At 39.4% G+C, this 21,092-nt stretch overlaps 1 protein-coding gene across 1 annotated transcript in view; it reads right to left on the bottom strand.

Annotated features, from left to right (window-relative positions):
* Nucleotides 1-386: 386 nt before the first annotated feature.
* Nucleotides 387-21,092, bottom strand: part of BBS9 (Bardet-Biedl syndrome 9) — a 458,887-nt gene continuing 438,181 nt past the window's right edge. The window contains exons 22-23 of the mRNA XM_047694605.1: nt 1,063-1,173; nt 387-824 (exon numbers count right to left, since the gene is read on the bottom strand). Coding sequence (XP_047550561.1) covers nt 793-824; nt 1,063-1,173 — 143 coding nt within the window. The 3' untranslated portion in view covers nt 387-792. The remainder of the gene's footprint in view (nt 825-1,062; nt 1,174-21,092) is intronic.

Raw genomic sequence — 21,092 nt, 5'->3', positions numbered from 1 at the left:
TTAGGATAATAGAGTAAATAGATCATACAAATATTCTGTGGTTTATTTATAAAACAATTATATTCAAGTCTTACCATGGAGTAGCAAAATTTTCAATTCCTTTCAGTTTTTTTCCTTTGAAGAAAATACGTAGCGAAACCAACTATAAAACCCTCTAATTAGGGGCGCCTGGGTGGCTCAGTGGGTTAAGCCGCTGCCTTCGGCTCAGGTCATGATCCCAGGTCCTGGGTTCAAGCCCCACATCGGGCTTTCTGCTCAGCAGGGAGCCTGCTTCCTCCTCTCTCTCTGCCTGCCTCTCTGCCTACTTGTGATTTCTCTCTGTCAAATAAATAAATAAATAAAATCTTTAAAAAAAAACCCTCTAATTATAAATCAAATCCAAGATATTGTTGGACAATGAGATGCTTTATTAAATTTGATACATTTACTATATAAGAATTCTGTGAGGAAAAAAGGGGGGTATCAAATTACTTTGGAGCTAGGTCTCTGCATTATAAAGTATGTCCCCAAAAGATGTCCTCTCACCATACCCGATGGCTATAAGCATACAGATCACCAAAAAGCAGCAATAGCTTTTCCTGGTAAGACAAGTTTCAACTGACCTGCCCATGGTATTACAAGTTCTCCTAGCAAAGTAAAAAAAGTCCCAATCCCCATGTCTACATAGTATTATCTCCAAGCAGGTGAGATGGATGAAGCACCTGGAACAGCCCTACATCTGTGCTTGGCATGAGGTCCACACAGGATCAACCTTGGGAAGGCCATCTTCCCGTCATCCAGACTCTACTTGAACTATTCCGAGACTCCTTGGAGGGGTGAAATGTCTAGAAAAAAGAAAGCGAGAGAGAGAGAGAGAGAGAGTGAGTGAGAGAGAAAGAGAAAGAGGTTTCAATATTGAAAGGAATATACAAACGATCAAATTCAGCTGCACCAATGTTGAGGGGAAGGATGGAGAAGTTGGAAAATAAGCAGCTTTGCAAAATGTTCTCTGGTATGACAAGAACTGACCAGAGGTGCCACTGCCCCTGACATATCATTGATGAAAGCCACCCATTTTCTTACCAGGCATGGGCGTCTCTGCAATGAGGTGTTTGTGGTTGGTAAACAGTTCAGTGGAATCTTGTTCTATTGATCTTTCCTCTAAGTCTGATTCTGGGATGGTAGTACAGCCACCTAGTTGGAAAAAATATATACAGTATTTTAAGCAGTGTGTAGGAAAATCTGCCTCTCCACACGGCAACCACATGCTTAAGAACATACCAACCATAAAGATAACAAACGATGTGAAAACAATCTTCAGGAACAGACCAAAAAGAATAATTTCAAATGTCTCTCTTTGGTGAAAAATATTGGGAATGAGTAATTGCCCCCAAAGACATCTTTGCAACACTTAGATCACTTAGCAACAACAGCAGTGGTGTTGTCTTTAAATTTATTCTTTTTGAATTCAGAAAGTACATATGTGATATCTGTAATATAAGGGCACCTCAGCAGGAATTCTCTCTAATACCAGAGCATCAGAAGCTATAAAAACCAAAGCACATCACCCACAGCTATGAAACCTTTCTTAAGCAAAGAAGGTTGCTGGTGTCCTGAGATGGTGACTGTGGTGGTATTTCTCTGGACTTTGATTCTACCCCTGCACCTCACAGTACAGACATAAACACCTCATAATTCAACAGCGAAGCCATGTGTTGCATTGCGGAAGCTTTCAATTCCAAGTCAAATCCACAGTGACTTGAGGATGATCCAGAACCACTGCACTTTTAAAATACTGGGTATAAGTCATTTGATTTTATTCACCAAAATCTTGTAGGGGAAACTCATGTAAGAATTTCTTGACTGTATCTGTAACTTGATTTGGCTAATTTGCTATCATTTTCTGGAAAATGTACGGACATGCTGTATACTATACAAATTGTTTTTGTTCCCAAAGCCATTCTTCTTGTTAATGTAGTGTGATTTTTTTTTCCTTGTCTGAGGCTTCTCACACATGGAGTCCAAAGCCTCTGTACTCAAGTTTTGCTTATGCATGAGGGGGTTTATAAGGAAAGACAGGGTATCGAAGCACTGATTTGTAAACCACATGATTCAAATGAGAGGGAAGTGGGAAGATCCCATGTCTGGAGGAGAAGACACCTTACCATTCATTCCTCTGCATCAACTCTGAAAAAAAGAAATTGGTGCCAAGGGAAACTTGAGAGAAAAGCATCTCCACATTCCTCAAATAAGAATTAGAGGTAGCCTCAGAGGTTCCCCAACAGGATATGTTAGAATTCTCCAACAGCGCAATGGTATTTGCCTGGCTGTATCTGAAAACGGCGAGGGTCTCATCCAGAAGCAGGACCAGGCTTATTTTTAATTTCTTTCCAAAGCCTGTATATCATGGTAACAATGATTATTACTGAGTACTTTCTAAATGCTAGAAACCCTGTCCATATTATCATGAAATAGATAATATTATTCTCCTCTTACAGATAAGAAGACAGATCTCATGAGATGTAGTAACTTGCCAGGATCACACAGCTCCTAAGGAGTCAGGAATAAGGCCCAACTCACAGCCATGCCTGACAACTCCCAAAGCACGTGTCACCTGACCACTTACTTTATGGCTCCTCAGTTGCAGCATTAGTCAAAGAGGTACTGTGGCTGCAGGTCTCAGGTGTCAGCAGGTTTTTTTTTAAGATTTTTTTTTTATTTATTTGACAGACAGAGATCACAAGTAGGCAGAGAGGCAGGCAGAGAGAGAGAGAGAGGAGGAAGCAGGCTCCCTGCAGAGCAGAGAGCCCGATGTGGGGCTCGATCCCAGGACCCTGGGATCATGACCCGAGCTGAAGGCAGAGGCTTTAACCCACTGAGCCACCCAGGCGCCCCAGGTGTCAGCAGGTTTTATTCCACCTGGCAATCCACTGAGTGTGATGGCAAGGAGCACCGCTTAGAGTACTGTGAGGCCAGTGCAGGCTCTAAGGTGCTGGGACCTTGGAGAAGTCCAAGATATAGCACCCTTCTCCTCTTGACCCCTCACCCAATTGAGATAAAAAGTAGGGCATGTGTGGTGAGGGAGAACCAATGATACCAATGATAGGGAAGAACAGAAAGAAGGAGTGTGCTCCTTGCAGAACAGAATCTGAACTCAAGAAAAAAAAAAGGACTAAGAATGGCTTGGCTTCTCATTGCACACTCACAAATCAGGTTAAGGCATCCCTGAGGTAGAGGGAGGGAGGAAGCTATCTTCACACACAAGGAAACCTCAGTATACTCAGCCAACAAATGGGAAGACTGTAGTGATCAGTTAGTGGTGTCTGCCACATTTGTGGAGAGGCAGGTCTCCACTGATTAAGTAGTGTCCACCTTTTTTATTCCAGCTGACTCAATAATGATGCAAGACAGAGGATAAAGACTTAAAAGCACTTCCTAGTTCTTTAATCACACAGACATGAAAGGACAAGTCAGTCATTACAGACTATGAACAATATGTTATTTCTTCTTTCTTCCTGGCACAAAAATTTTTTTCCTTGTCCTTAGTACAGTGAAATTTTTAAAAAAATCTCTCAAATCCCACTGCAGGGCTGACCAGTCACTTGCCCTGAGAATCCCATCCCCCTTTTTTGGGATGTCTCCATGTAGTCAGGCTGAACAACCGTATGCCTAGAGTTTCTGCCCTCCTGGTTTGGAAGAAAGAATAAGGTATGGGATCTGACATCCTGACCAATGGAAAATGGGAGAAGGGAAAAAGCTGGACAGAGAATTTCCCTCCTGCCTCTCCTTAGGAAGACTCTGAATTATTACTTTTATTTTACCAACCTCCAGGAAAGTACTGTATGCTGGGTAGATGTACCTGCTGGGTCTCTTCATGGCTCTTTGAGACAAGTGGTCACCAGCAGAGGATGAAGTACTTTATATTATATTGCACATTTCCTTCACTCCCTTACTTTTTCCTCATCCTCCCTTCTCTGACTTTGCCAAATAAACCAGCATTTTAATCCTTGCCTCAGGCTCTGCTTTATTGCAAAAATCACTGATACTGGAAATAGTTCTAAAAAAACAGGCCTTCAACACAGAATTTGGAGGTTAGATTGCCCACCTATGTGTAAGAAATAGGGGTTCCATGGGTGAGAGCAAACAGGATGGGCATAACCCTGTTATGTAATTATGTAAGCTTTCATCCATGGCTAACTGGAATGAAGTGCATGTAGACGTCAAGACTGGCAGATTGAATAGCTGTGGGGTGGAAATATTTATAATTATAAGCATTCCTGAATAGGGCGGCTGCTTCTGATGACCAGATACATTGAGAAAAAAAAGAAAATGGCAAGTTTGGTGAAGTTAATAGGCAATGAAAGGCACATCCTTAAAGTCAAAGGTCACTTAGGCCTTGCTAGTTTAAGTGAGATCATTGGACCCCACAGCACTGGATATCACCAGGGAGTTTGTTAGAAATGTGGAATCCTAGTCCTTGCCCCACAGCTACTAAAACTGAATCTGCCAAGGACAGATGAGTATAACTGATGAGATTTTTGCTAAGAAAAAAATACTTGTTTGTTAAAAATGTCAGAATAAATAGTAACACAAAAATAAAACATAAAACTTCCAGACTATCAGAGACCCTCTAAAGCCCATCCATGGAAGTGGAGTCTGGGTTCCACAGACGCCGGATGAAGTACCCTTGGCTTAGAGCCTGTGTCATCAAAGGATAAAAAGAAGAAAAACCACGGCTGGATGAAATCATCCAAACACACATTGTGTGTGCAGAACATAAGAGCCAATAGGCAAAAACAATTGAGAGCCAGGGACCTCCTGATCTGGAAATCATAGTACTATGGACTTAGTGTATTCTGGGCACCTGGGTATGAATTCTCAGTGCATTAGCTTACTCAATCCTCAGGCAACCCTATCAAGAAGGGTTTAATGGCCCCATTTTACAATTACGAAAGTATTGATATTAACTTGTGTTTTTTCTTCAGCTTTCCCTCCCATATGCCTCTTCCCCCCTAATTTCTCCAGGCTGTTTTGTTTTTCCTTGCCTTAGAAATTTGTACTGGGGCCATATCAAAAGTAATCTGAAAATACTCTTTTCTAGCCTTAGTCTTCCCAAAGCCTGAGCTCATGGAAGATACGAAAGTGTCTCTGGGGAAAGATTTTCTCTAGTGGTAATTCAGGGGGTAAAGAGAGCCAGGCTGGACCACTCCAGGGGAGCAAGCCATCAAGTGATAGAGATGCAGGCACAAGGAGGGCTAGGCATCAGGAGCCCCAACCTCAGCAAGGACTTGCTCACCCACCAAGCCTCTGCTGTGGGCTTAGGCAAAGAGGCTGTAGACAGTACTGCACCCTCATTTTTTTGAGCTCCAGGGAGACAGGAGCCAGGGGAGGCAGAGTGGGCAATAATAACTGAGACTGAATTTCCCATCTTCTTGTTCATAAAGAAAAAAAAAGAAAAGTTGGCATTTTTGCATCCCTGACTTAGCTTTGCAAGACTAAGTGTCAGGCCTGCTAGAAAGTCTCAATTTATTAAATGTAAACCTAGAGATTACCTCACTTGCCAGAGGTCACACAGCAAGTCTATATGAGCTGTAGCCCAGCTCTTCCCATGGCAGCCAAGCTTCTCAAAAGGAGCAGTTTTTAAAATTTCTAATCTATCTAAACTAATACTTTTGTAAAATGTTCATAACAATAAAAGGAATTACTAGAAAAATGAAATAAAAATATAACACCCCTCATCTATTAGTAGTAGATTTAATCTTTGTAAAAGTACTCTGTCAATTGCTAAAAGTTTTCTAAACACTCACTCTCAATTTCAGATTCACAAAAAAGTCTACAGGCAGATGTCAGTCTTCTGGCCACATTTTGTTTTTTGTTTGTTTGTTTGTTTAAAAGATTTTATTTATTTATTTGACAGAGATCACAGGTAGGCAGAGAAGCAGGCAGAGAGAGAGAGGAGGAAGCAGGCTCCCTACTGAGCAGAGAGCCCGATGCGGGGCTTAATCCCAGGACTCTGGGATCATGACCTGAGCCAAAGGTAGAGGCTTTAACCCACTGAGCCACCCAGGAGCTCCTTCTAGCCACACTTTGAACAGCAGTGACATGAGATATGGTCTACCTTAATTAATGCAACATACAGAATTAGAGTTTAGGAATAATAATTCAGCAAACTCCTAATTATCTAAAGTTCAGATAGCCAGCAATCTTATTTCGGCAACAACAGGGGCTTTTCACTTCTTTGTTCTCTTCAAATATCTGGCTGGCGGCTCCCTCACTGCACGGTGTCCAGAACAGCCCCCATTTCCCTAGCAGGGAGATGTCCATGTTCTCCAATACCTGTTGCTGCCACAAAAACGGGGATCCGCTTTTATTTCTGTGCTCTTTTATAAGAGGAGATTCATTAAGAAGAACTGAGATCAGGAGTTGGAGCTCTGGGAACACTGTAATAAGAGAACAATGTTGTAAGTGGTAGCTAACCCCTGCAGGTAACCCTGCAGGTAAAATTGTAAAATGTGAAGCATGTACCATGAATTGTGAATTATCAGCATAGGAGCATTTGGAACAAGGTAGTCTATAAATTGGAGACTACACCAATGATGTTTAGAAAGATCTTTCTGAGGCAGTTTACTACACCGCCTATTCCTCTGAACTGTTACCAAATTATGCACAAGCTCATTTGTGTTAACCATACCTAGCTGTAAAAATTTGTTTTCTTGCAAGTTAATAACCCATTAATACATATAGCAATCCTCATGTAGCCAGGAAACTACTTAAGTAAAAAAACTTACCCAGAATTCTGAATAGGAGTTCACCCTAAATTTACAAAGATGATGCAACTCTAGCATTTTTTAGGGAGTCCAAACTATCCTCAAACCTGTCTCTGCATTTATTTTTTATTATTTTTTTTAAGATTTTTATTTATTTATTTGACAGACAGATCATAATAGGCAGAGAGGCAGGCAGAGAGAGAGGAGGAAGCAGGCTCCCTGCTGAGCAGAGAGCCTGATGCGGGGCTCAATCCCAGGACCCTGGAATCATGACCTGAGCCGAAGGCAGAGGCTTTAACCCACTGAGCCACCCAGGCGCCCCTGTCTCTGCATTTAAAAGCAAACTATGAAATGGTTGAACTTCCTCCTTAACCGGGTGGAACATATTTTCTCAACAAGGGAATTACACTAGGATTTCCTACCCACTGTCAGAAAAACAAACAAATAAAAATAACAATAAAAAAGAGCTCAGGTTCTCTCCCTAGGTTGCTACTGTGGCATTAACTATTAAGTTATAGAATTCAAAGGTCAAGACAGGAAGACAGGCAGAAACAAATGTGACTATCCTCTGGAATACTAGATAGAGATCAAAATCAGACTGCAGAGTAAACATTGACATGCCAATAAATGTGGAACCAGCTAGCTGGCGAGAGAGAAAAGTAAAGCCCTCATCTGTACTGTCTGTGCATGTCCATGGTGTAAATATTCCCACCATGGCCAGTTTCAAGCAAGCAAAGTGACATTGCCGACTAAGCCTGGCAGAGCTGCACATAGTTAGCACTTTCACCATAGACTCTGTAGACAACAACCACCTCGAGAGCATAGAGTAAAATAGTTTTGAGGTATATTATCTTTCTTCCAGATACAATGTATTTGATAATAAATGTACAGAATTTAGTTTTTAATAACAGCTGAATTTATCAACTAGCTCACAGAATTGCTAAAAATTCAACAATTGGCTCTCATGAGCTGGTGAGAGCCATCTCTGGCACTGAAGGTGGGCATGGCGTAGGGGGTTTAATGTTGTGTTTTGAGTCCTCAATTCAAACTGTGGCACTGCATTTATGAGCCAACCAATCCTCCGGAGCAAGTTATTTCACTTAAATGAGCTCCAGTTTCCTTATCTATAAAAGAGAGAGTATGGCATCCCTCCTTCATAAGAGAGAAATTGATGTGTGCGTGAAAAACACAGTAAGTCTTGATTATATTTTCAGATAAAAGTCAAGAGCACTAAAATAAGAGTAAATAGGCCAAGATAAAGGTCCCTAAAGGTGGGAGTCTGAAAGGGCAGGGTTCACACAGGCTGAAGCACCTACGGGCCAAGACATAGCTCTGCAGCAAGAAAAGAAAGTGCCCAGAAACCTTAAACACCTCTGAAATGGACTACTCTTTTACTCATGCCCTATCTTACACCTTTCCTTCTACTTGATCAGCTGAATTCTAATATTTGATCCTATCCCTATATGAATCCTGGTGGCCCAGCTTACCTGCCTCACCGTCTACCTTAACTCAAATAGTCTAAACCAGGGGTTGACCAGATAGATTATTTTTTAAACTCTGCAGGCTATCTGATCTCTGGTGCAACCACTCGATTTTGCCATTGTACTGCAAACTCAACCAAAAATAATATGTAAACATGATTAGCATTGGTTGTATCCCAATAAAACTTTATTTACTAGAACGGGTAGTAGGCCAGAGTTAGCCCATAAACCATAAATAGTTTGATAGTTTGTCAATCCCTGGGCTAATCCAAGGCTCCCAGAAAGTCACTCTTCATATAGTATCCTAACTCTAAAGGATCCCAGAGGCATTTATCACTGTTAGATTACCTTATAGTATTACTATAATAACTAGAAGAAGGAGGAAAAAGTGGAGGAGGGAGGAGGAGGAAGAAAAAAAAGAGGAGAAGTAGTAGTAGTATTAGCAAGAGTAGTACTAGTTTATTTTATTTATTTTTTTTAAAAGATTTTATTTATTTATTTGACAGACAGAGATCACAAGTAGGCAGAGAGGCAGGCAGAGAGAGAGAGAGAGAGAGAGAAGCAGGCTCTCTGCTGAGCAGAGAGCCCAATGTGGGGCTTGATCCCAGGACCCTGAGATCATGACCTGAGCTGAAGGCAGAGGCTTTAACCCACTGAGCCACCCAGGAGTCCCGAGTAGTACTAGTTTAAAAGCATATTGTTAGGGTGCCTGGGTGGCTTTGTCAGTTAAGTGTGTGTCTTTGGCTCAGGTCATGATTCATGATCCCAGGGTCCTGGAATCAAGGCCTGTATCGGACTCCCTGCTCAGTGGGGAGTCTGCTTCTCCCTCTGCCCCTCCCTTCTACTCCTTGCTCCTGTGCACTCACTCTCTCTCTCAAATAAATAAATAAATAAATAAATAAATAAATAAATAAATTGTGAAACAGAGAAATTGAAGAAAAAAAGCATATTGTTTACCCCATTGCTACAATAATTTTGGTTTGGGCAGTGATAAATTTTTTTTTAATAGACTACTTTTCAAAACCATTTTAGATGTTCACAAAAATTTAGCAGATAGTACAGTAAATTCTTACATATCTTCTGCACAGTTTCTCTTATTGTAATACCTTGCATCAGTGTAGTACACTTGTTATGGTCAATGAACCAATATTAATACATTATTATTAACCAAAGTCCTTGTTTATTCAAATTTCCTTAGCTTTTACCTAACATCTTTCTTCTGTTCAAAATCCCATCTAGGATACCACATGACGTTAGTTGTCATATATCCTTTGGCTCCTCACAGCTCCTCAGACTTCCACTTGTTTTTGATGGCTTTGACATTTTTGAGGAGTATTGGTCAAGTATATTGTAGAATGCCCTTCTACTGGAATTTATCTGATATTTTTCTCATGACTAGACTGAGGAAAATTTTTATAGGAGGTTTCTTTTTATAAATTCTTAAGGTTTCCAATATTTTAGAATTGTCTCCAGGGGTTATCTTTCCTTTTATCAAAAGTGAAAGCTAAGTGGGCAGTGACTGGAGGTACTGTAGGGGAAGAAGGCAGTGAGACTTGACCTAGACTGTGAAACTCAGAGTAGCGGACCAGGCTGGGCCTGGTGGCAGGACCTAGGCCAAGTTATCAGCTGCCCCATCTGTAAAAAGAGGGCCTTAAAGAGGACTATCAGAAGGATTATATGAGACCATGTACACCCAGTACAGTGCTTAGCACACAGTACATTTTATCATCTCTGCCCTCCTAATTTTTTTGGCAAAATGTACTTTCTGCACCATTTTTGTGGAATCAAAGAACTTCAGTTTTCAGTTCAACTGCCTTCATTTAGTAGATATCAAAACAGAGGCTCAGAGAAGGTAGCTCATGCTGCTGATATCCCAGAGCTAGTTCTGATTCTCTTGCTTCCTAAACCACTAGAGCTTTCTCAAGAACACGTCCTTTTCCAGAAAGATCTCAATGGGTTTGTTTGTGAGTTGGCTGCCCTAACTAGTACTTCTTTTCAATGATACAGAAAATCCAGCAGGTTGGCAAGCCGTTCTTTGGGTGTATTTTAGGACTTTGCTGATTTATTTTCTTGCAATGGTGACCTTTGCAGTCAATTGGGTGTATGGGTGAGAATGTTCCATTCCTTCAGGGAGGAAAAAAACTTTTCTTCTCTCTTCTTCATACACGTGAGAGGAATCAAACAAGGTGACCTGAGCATCACAAATGACCCCAGACCCTGCTCTGACCTGCCAGCCAAAGAATCATCTGTTCACGTGGCTTGAATTGTCACTCAGAATTAAAAACAGCAGAAACCTCAAAAATATACACCAGTGATATTCTTCATTTAATCAAGATTTAGTTGATGGATAGAGTATTTTTTTGAGGTTAATGTTCAGATTTCATTTAAAAGGTTTGTAATTCACGTGAAGAGTGGGAATGGGTACTTCGAAAAGAATACTTCAATATCTTAAATATGAAGAGCTTCCCAAAGAGACTATGAGTAGTAGTTTATGAATTCTCTATAAATATAGCCATTGGGAAATGTTTTGGTCTCCCTCCCCTTATCTATCTATACATGTGTGAGGTGAGTGTGAACACACACAAGCACACAGGCATACAGACATGTATAGGAGTTTTTCTGATAATTCTCCTTTACTGTGTTCATTTTCCTAATTGTTTTTACATATGCTTTTTTCTAACCCAAGGACACCACAGCTTAAAAAGCCAAGTATCCTACTATACATTTGTATAGTGATTTTAGCTGAGTATTTAGAAACTTTTCAGCAAAATGGACCAGTGGAAGGAAGGATGTAGGTAGAAGGGACAGGAGACATAGAATGAAAAGGAAAGGTGAAGAGAAAGGATGAATCACCAACATAGGCTATGATTCTGTTTACATACTGCTGCTATGTAAGATATTGGGGAAACTTGCTGAAGGTGTAGATGATCAAATATTCAAGCATAAAAATACATTAGCAGTTAGGAAAATGTAATACAGAATAAGAGGTATAGCTAAGAAGAGTTGTGGATAAAACACAGATTAAAGACCTACACCAGGGCTACAGTGGAATAAAAAGCAAAGGCTCTGTAGGAAAAGTGAGGGTGCACTTCCCTAATCGATCCTCCACCAATCTCTCTTCTTCTAAATTGGACTTCAGATCAAAGTGTCTGGTCTGTCCCATACTTAACTTGACATTTCCTTAAGAGCACATCATAAGTGGTAAGCTTATGCTTGTTGGAAATTTTATGACTAATGACTGGTGTGTGTGAGCGCATACGCGCACGCGTGCATCTGCATCCGCACATAACTCTGTTTTGTACTTGACAGTGATTTTAGAGAACCAACATTTCTGTGAAATTGGGTTTAGAAAGCTATTTACTGAGCAGAAGTGTTCCAGAAAAAAAAAGAAAAAAATATATATACTCATGATTATTAATAAATACAATTTATTAAGGCACAGACTTCATCCAAACACATCTTGGAAATAAAGTTCTCACAAATGTACCATATTGCTTAATGTGTTTCTACCACAGCATGGTAAATCAGGTTGATATCATATGACGACACTGCTACTCTAAAGGAGGAACTGGAGAACATAAGTCTGTGTCTTTCTCATCTCCACTTCCAGCTGCCCTTTACTTTGTTGTAATGTGGAAGCACCCCACCTTTAACCTGGCTCAATTTTACAGTTTCAAAATTCAGCAAAGCAGAAGAAGAAAATGCTTTTCTATCTAGTTCTAGGTGTCCAGTTCCAACATATAATATTTGCTTTCCTATGTTCTGTTTCAGTCCATTCTACAACTTTTCTTTTTCCCTGTATTTGCAGATGCCATGCTGACCATTCGACAGTAACAGAGATAATAAAGGCTAGCAAAGAGAGGCAGGTGCAGGTCATTGTAATGTGTGTCCAACATGACAACCTGTGGAATGCTTGGGAATCCAATTCTGCTGCTTAATAATAAGCTTTGATCCCCCCCCCACACACACAGGGAGAACCTAAAATGTGTTCAAGACTACGCATGTACCTATGTTTGAAAATATTTCCATTTCACACCTCACAGCAGAGACCAAGTGTGTGAATAAAAGGGAGGCTAATATATTTTAAGAGGTCTAGCATGTGTCTCAACAAGTTTTAAAATCCCCATAAAGGCTAAATACTAAGTCCCTTGGGGTGTAAGGGCTCCAGTCGGAGTCTGGATTTAAGAGAGCAGGGTGCTCCTGGCATTAAGAGGTTTCCACAACTTGAATAATGATAGGTGTCTAAGTATTCTTTTAGCTAGACCACCATTTAGAATTTAGGTCCACTTGGTACAGAGGATTAAGAAATATGGGAACATAGCTATTTTCATCCATTGAAAATTATGTAAACAGAATGTACCAAGCAGAAAAAGAGTCCTATTTACAAAAAAGCAAGTGCAGTCCATAAATCCTGCAGATTGGAATAGATCCAGGTTAAGAATTTCTCCAGATGTCAGTCTGTAAACAGGGCTTCATAAAGTGAGTTCCCCTAATTAATTGTTGGCAAGAATGATCTTTACACTATGTTAGTGCATTATGACCCTTTACCATATGTAGGTGAATTGCTGTCTGGCCCTATAGATCATTAATCAGTTATGACATGAGTCAGGAGAAAGAAGCAGAGGTCAGCACAACTTCTGATATGGAGAGAAAGTACCATGAAATTATTGCTCAGGAACTCAGAACTTTGCTCACTGAAGGAAATGAGAACTCTTCCTATTTATTTGCATTACATCTGTTTTTCTAACACATTTAGTTCTTAACCTGGAGCACTTGGAAAGACACACACCCAGTAAGAACATAAACATGGAACTTAAAAGAAAAAAGAAAGAAAGAAAGAAACCTACTCACTATTTTGTAAAAGTCTCCAATCACAATGTTTTCCCACATATTAACGAGGCTATTAAATCCTCCAAACAGGAATACAAAAGTATTACCAGGCCATTGTGAGAAGGTGGGGAAGAAGAGAAAGCTAATATTTGCTTTTCTTTGCCAGCTGATCAGTGTCTGGAACAGTCTGCAATGAAATGCAAGATCTATTGTCTTTCAACTAGATCTTTTCTATACTGATAAGTACAGTATTTTCTTGTTCAAAAAGGTGACTGTGGTTTTTAATTTCCATTTTGTTTCTAAATCCTAAGGAAATCCAATGTGCAACTGGAAAGAGACAAGATTTTAAGACATTTCCATTTCAAATACTTTCCTCTCCTAACTCCCACTTCAGAGACCAACTCTCTCTCAAAAGTACACACGTACAAATAAAACATTATGGCCACAGTTGAGAAAGAAAGGAAGCCAATAGTTCTGCAATAATAATTTCTTTCAAAAAATGAAATGAAATAGTAAGAGCATAACTCGACTTTGCCTGGACACCACATAATAAGAGAGCCAGTGTTCCTCTCAGCTTCCCTCTTGCATCAAGTGGCTATTAATTCCCCAATGATCCTGACAACATTTCTTCAACTTGAGTTTCTTTCACAACCCAATTAAAAGCCATAATCTTGACCAAACTGCATTGTTTTTAATAATGACAGAGTCTAGGTGATGATTACGAAACAAAGAGTTCAGTTAGGTCACTCTGGTTGCAAACAGGTTCAGAGAAAAGAGGAAAGAACACAATGGCTCTGGAGAGTGCCTGTCCCATCATATTCTTCAAATACAATGAAGAACCCGAAAAAACACTCAGGAATCATTCTGAAGCAAATTCATTGTCTAGAGATACATTTCTAAAAGAGTCCATTAAACAATGTTATATCTTGCAGAAAAGGGAAATGTACACAGGTTGATAAGTTAGCCCACTGATCAGAGAGAGAGATATCCTGAAAAGGGGCACTGCATGGCAAGAATCACCGTAACTTGAACCAAGTCATATAAACCTGGGCCTTAGTTTCCTTTTCCCAGAAATGCAGAAATTAAAGCATTTATCTTATGAGAGAAAAAGATTAAGTTAGTTAATAGCTGTAGTATAGTTATCACAGAGCCTGGCACACGGCAAACTCCCAATAAATGTTAGCTATTATTTTCAATGATTAACCCCCAATATACATTAGTCATTACAATCACAGCCAATCACACAGGAAACTGCAAGACAGGAGGACAGCACAATTTATACTTTACACTTCAGAAAATGCTCAAGTGAAAACTAAGGCTGGGGTAAGCAGACCAGTGGTGGAATGTTTCCACCTGGACCAAGTGGTCAAAACCCAATTGTCGATGATGCATTAAAATAATTCACTTGAAAATCGTGCATTCCTTTTAAGATGAAATTCCTTTTAAGATGAAATCAAATAATATTAACACTGGGCGTTAACCACACTGGAATGAAACTAAAATAAATATAATAATTAAATAAAAATTTAAAAAATTTTAAAAAGATGAAATCACTGAGAAGTTACTGTCAAAGATGACCACCCCTCTTGAAATCACAAAAGGAATTTTTTTTAAAAGGCTCACAAGAAGATGGTGATGATGATGATGATGATGACGATGATGGGTGCATCATCACATTCATTGTATTCTATTTACCAGCAGTGCCATTATTACTGAGAAATGCAAACCCACGAGACACTATGACATAAATGGAAGAAACATTAAGATAAAAGGGTAAAAGAGTGGTAGGTTTGCTTTCTCATGGGAAATTGAAATGGCCAGCAGATGAACCTTAAAAGAGGAAGTCTGTTGACCTAGTGTTACTAAACATAGGAGGCAGCCAAGGAGCAAGGGAATAAAGCAACGCATTTAAATGTATGCCTTGAAGGAAGCAAATACCAATTATTTTTATATGACTTTAATTCTCCTAGTGAATACTTTATAGGTGTTGGCAAGTCCTTCTGGAAAAGGAAGGGATTATTAATGAAGGATTCAGTGGCAACTGCTCACCACCAGTGCTCTAAGAAATAACACTTAACAATGAGTCATTTAGTTCATACTTCATCTCTAAAGATAGAGAAACTTTAAGATACTTAAAACACAGCAAAGTATTACATTCACATACACAGTCCTTTCTATTTCAGTTTCCAGATGAGTCTCTAGCCTACATGGTAAAGAAATAAGCTTCCCATAGGGGGAAAGAAAGAGAATCTTTTTCTCTTATGCCAAGAGTAGGTACTTAATATATACTATTATATCATATATATATATATATATGTATATATATTCAAAAAGGAATTCATGAAACTTGAAGAAACACACAGGAAACAGTCCTTTAAAAAGTTATCTTTGAAGAATGCTCTAGCACATGATTCCAGGATTGCAGCTGGCGACAAGCCACTAATGTAAGGTAGCCAATCTGGGAAAATGCCCAATCAGGTCCTGTATTCTATCTTGATTCTCAAACAGCTTAATCCATCCACTCTAACCAATTCTCATATCATGTGAAATGAAGTCTCCCTGGCTAACATCGTGCTCTGAAAATTCTCCAGTTGATTTAAGAGCATAAACTCTCATGTTAGACTGTCAGAATTTTAATCCCAGCCCCACCATTATTAATTGTTGTTTTCTTAAAACTAGTTACTTGATTATTTTTCTGCCTCAAATCCCTTATTTGTAAAATGTGGATAATAACTGTACCTAGCTCATAGGAAAACTGTAAAGGTTAAATGATTTAATTTATGTAAAGCACTTCAAATCGTCCCTGGCTCACAGTAAGTGATATACAAGTATTATAATAATACTACTATTATTATCACATCATCTTTGCCTTATATTGCCAAAATTACCTCACCTAAGCCTGAGATTCTCATTGTAATGAAAGGAGATTAGCCAATTTCAAGGTGGAAAGCATCAATTATTGTCTGTCCTCCAGAAAAATGAACTGTTGTGTTGGTCAAGGAAAACCTTAATTGGTCATCTGGTCTGGCAAAACAAAACAAAACAAAACAAAAGTGACCAGTAGGAAATACCAGCTTGGTAAAGAAGAACAAAGATTAGAGTCTAGATAAATAATCATGGACAACAAAAAAAGATCAAATCAGGACGACACTTTCCTACATCTTCCTCCATTTCTTTGCTCCTCTTGATGGCAAAACTTCTCCAAGAGTTGTTGGTATTTGTTGTTTTCAATTCTTTTCTTTTCTTTTTTGTTGTACACGAATCCCAGTCTAGCCTTTGCCTCTACCACTCAAGTTGCTTCTATCAGGATCACTATGACCCCCAAGTTACTAAATCTACAGGACAATTCTCAGCCTTCAACTTACTTGACCCCCGAGCAGCATTTGATTCAGCTAATAACTCCATCTTCTCTGAACCTCCTTTTTCATGTGACTTCTAGGATACCACATTTGACTGATTCTCCCCTCACCTCACTATACACTCCTTCTCAATACCTTTTGCTGGTTCCCCCTCTTCTCCCAAACCTCCTACAAATTAGAAGATGCAGGACTCAGTTTTTGATCCTCATCTCTTTTAAAATCACTTCCCTGATGATCTTATCCAGCTTCCTGGCTTTAAATAACACTTTCATGCTAAAAAACCCTAAGTTTATAATGCCGGCCCAGACTTGTCTCCTGAACTTCAAACTCACACATCCAACTACATCACTCTCTTCACTTGGAAATACAGCAGCATCTCAAATTCAACATAACCTAAACTGTACCCTGATTTTCCCCACAAACTTGTTCTACCACAGCCTTTCTCATCTCAACTCCATCCTTGCAGTGGCCTAAGCCAAAACTCTTGGGGTAGTTCTTGACTCCTTCCTTCCTCTCACATATCACAGCCACTGTTACTAAATTCTATTGTCTTTGCATTTAAAAGATACCTAGAATCAGACCACTTCTCACCACCTCTGCCACTATATCATCACTCTGATACAATCCACCATCATTTCTTACCTGAATTATTGCTAAAGTACTTAACTGAATAACCAATGAACTGACTGCCCACTTCTACCTTTGACCCCCTGCTCCATACCAGTCTGTTCTCAATCTAGCAGCCATGGATCCTTTTAAAATGTAAGATTGCATCATAGCTCTGCTCAAAATGGACCTCCCCTCTCTTTCAGAGAGAAAGTGTAACTCTGCAAAAGGCTGTATATGATCTGACCCCTCTGACTGCACATCCTACCACTCTGCCTCACTAGTCTCCTTGCTGTCCCAGGAACATGCCAGGGCCATTCCCTTTACTTGGAACACTTATCCCTCTAATCTATGCATGGATAAATCCCTCATTTTCTTCAAGTGTTTGTTCAAAAGTTGCCTCCTAAACAAAGCCTACCATGACAAACCAATTTAAAATCACAATTTTATAACTGCCCCCTTTCTGACATTCCTTTTCTTTTTCCACAGCGCTTACCACCTTTTAACACTAACACTTACTATTTTCTAATATGTGATATAATTTACTTATTTATTTTGCTTGGTGCATAGCGTTTTCCCCGCTAGAACTCAGAGCTCCAAAACCGCAAAGATCTTCGTTTTGTTCATTGCTATATCCCAAGCCCTAGAATAGTGACTGGCACACAGCAGACATACAATAATTATTTGTTGACTTGAATGAATGAATTTAGGCTAAGAGATTAGGAGGAAGCAATGGAAACCAAAATTCCTTCTATTTTTAACATAATATTATATGCCTTTCCCCCTGGGTGGTTGGAAAGTAATCACTGCAGAATGTAATATACAAACTCTTTTCTACTCTCCTGATTGCTCTATGAACCAGAAATGGTTCTTAAAAAGTACTTGCTTTAGCTGATACTCATCTTTTAGAAATAAACCTTACTGGGGGCGCCTGGGTGGCTCAGTGGGTTAAGCCGCTGCCTTCGGCTCAGGTCATGATCTCGGAGTCCTGGGATCGAGTCCCACATCAGGCTCTCTGCTCAGCAGGGAGCCTGCTTCCTCCTGTCTCTCTGCCTGCCTCTCTGCCTGCTTGTGATCTCTGTCTGTCAAATAAATAAATAAAATCTTAAAAAATAAATAAATAAACCTTACTGGATGATAACACATGGAGAATCTGCGAGACTGAGGAGATGCAACAACAAAACGTCCAGCCCAGAAAGGAAACAAGATCTCAGTAGTAATTCGTGTAGAAGCTAAAGTTAAAAAGAAGTACTGGGGTGCCTGTACTTCTAGTTCTTGATAAGAGTCATCCTATGGATGGAAGAACTGCAAAGGAAGGTACAAAGACTTCTGTCTGCTTGAGAAATTTCTCAAAACGAATGAACAAGGATCCATCTTATTTCCACTGGGGCATCAAGTTATAACCTGGAACAGTTTATTTTTCTCAGGCTACTTCAAATCTAAACATGTTTTTAAAAGCAAGCCCAATGAAAGATTAGATAAATAACCCGGATGATGTTTTTTATACTCTGGTAACCTAAACATTTCAAATTCCTCCCTCTTTACTAATATAAATCTCTAATTCCAGAGAAGGTGAAATATCCCCAAAGTTTGAACGTTGCTGAGAATTATTCACATTTACCTCCATTTCCATCTTACACTTTTTTGGCAATAAAAAGCCAGGTTTCATCCAAACTTTGGTACTATGACTCTTCCAATTGTAAAACAACTTGGACTAACCCCAGCTCTACTGCCTTTGAAGATGGAACATAGCGGCCCTGCCCAACACTTTCTTTTCTCTGCTTTCTTACCTTCTATACATCCTGCGCTGCCCTCTCTCAAACCACGCCTTTATAAACAGAGAGGAAACAGGAAGCTATCTGCCTACAATTAAGCTATGAAAACATTTTTAAATGGTGTCACACACAGAAGAGGAATAGTTTGTAAGGCAAGAAAATATCAGGGAGGGGAGTGGCTTCTCTGGCTGAGAAAAGGGAGACACTGGGAAGAGCAGCTCTGTGGGAATGCCACAGGGGAAGAAAGGGAGGGAAGGAGAGATGGAGGAAGACTAAGGATGTGCAAAAGGCAGAAGGGAAAGAGGATGGTCAGCCCACAGTACAACCCACATGTCAGAATGTTTAGGAATGTAACAGGGTGGCTAGGAGATAAGAAAATACACCAGGCTGATGGGACCATTCGATTTATATCATGTTTACAGTGTCTGAAATAATCTCACTTGACGTTGATCCTCACAAAAGCTCTGAGTGATAGAGGAGCTAAATCTCTACCCCGCCACCCCCACACACATCCAAGGAAAACACCCACCCAGCTCCTGAGTAATTTATTTAAAACTTTTGACCCTCTATCTCCTCATAGGCAAAAATGGGAATAATATCTTCTTAACAAATGACTGTGGCAAGTGAATATATTATTATATAAAGCACCAGATACAAAGTCATGCTTAATAATGGGTAGTTATTATAATAAATAAAATGAAGAGTAACTGACCCAAGATCAGACAACGAGCCAATGAGCCCATTAGGAGGAGAACCTGGGTATTCCTTGCTGTGGGCATTTTCCACCAAAGCACACTGTGCTATGGAGAGAAGGGCAGAAGGCAGAAATTGAGGGGGCTTCAAAACAGTAATAGTGTACCAGGTGGAAACGTGTGGTACAGAGAGTATAGATGACTAAAGACCCAGACTGTGGCTTCCAAGAGGTGAAAAACTGGATGCAGTGTTTGCACAGGAGTATGAAAGGGAAGACCATGATGAAGGGAAAGCATTAGGGGGCTTGTGTATGATAGCTGGATAATAATTACATCAGTACCATTTCTAAGTATCTACTATGTGCCAGCCATAGTGCTACTTCTTTACATGGTTGCTCATTTTCAGCAGCCTAAAATGGTGGTTGTTAGCATCTCATTTCACAGGTGATGAAACTAAGCTCTAAAAATTGACTTGTTCAAGGTCACACACATTGTGAGTGAGAGAATCTGTTATACGCTGACTCCAAAATCCAAGGCTTAGACCATTCCATTATCTTGTATCTCCCTGATTGAAAGAAAAGACACAATGGGATTGTGAATGATTGTTTGAAGAGTAAGAGTTTTAGACTGGCAAAATAGGATCACGGTGTATACCTTCTATCCTCAAAACCCACTCATCCCTACCTCTTGCTCAAAAGAAAAGTCGAAGAGTTTGGGAAATTGACTGAGGCCTCAACTCAGCAAAAAAGAAATCAGCACAGAAGAAACTTACAGATCCACCAGTGAAGAGAGATTCTTAGACAGTTTTAAAAGACCCTTAGACTATTGAAAAAGAATTCAGAGTTAATGAATCCTTCTATAGAATATAATTGCAAAGGAAAGGAAGTGCCTCAATAGAGTAGATAGGATTTACAATTAGAAAGAAGTGAAATAGTAAAGTGGAAGATAATGCCTTTTCCACCTACACTGAGGAAAACACAAATTAGTCTTCCACAACTTGGGAAATGTCAAAGGAGTTTATAGATGAAAAATTTTAATTACAACAAAAATAAAGAAAAATGATTAAAAATTACCATAAATTATCCTTCTCATGATGCTAGATAGTGGCAGAACATTTAACATTTACATGCAGATCTATTTCCCAAATGTAGCAGAACTGTGCTAGGAAACTGACAAAGCCCTGAGTGCAAACTCACACAGGAAAAAAAAAAAAATTAAGGGCCATTCATATATATATATATACATATATATATATATATATATGCGCAAAAATCCAAACTAAGACAGCAAATCTAACTAAGAATGATATATTTAAAAGGCAACAATAAAGAAAAACTTATTCCAGGAATACAGAATTATTTGATTAACGTAATTTTTAAACCAATATATCAGAAAGGAATCTCAATAAAGGAAAATACTCAACATGCACTTCTGATTTAAGAAGACACCTACTGAACTAGGAATAACTATCTGAAATTCATAGGCAACATCAAATTTATGAGTAAAGCAGATAAAGACATTCAGGGTAAGATAAAGATATGAGTAAAGATAAAGATGAGGATCTTGGCACATATATCACTAATATTATTTAATATGGCTCCAG

Source organism: Lutra lutra, chromosome 11 (assembly GCF_902655055.1).
Source record: "Lutra lutra chromosome 11, mLutLut1.2, whole genome shotgun sequence".
Classification (NCBI taxonomy): domain Eukaryota; kingdom Metazoa; phylum Chordata; class Mammalia; order Carnivora; family Mustelidae; genus Lutra; species Lutra lutra.
The sequence above is the reverse complement of the archived record's forward strand: the minus strand, read 5'-3'. Positions and strand labels throughout refer to the sequence as shown.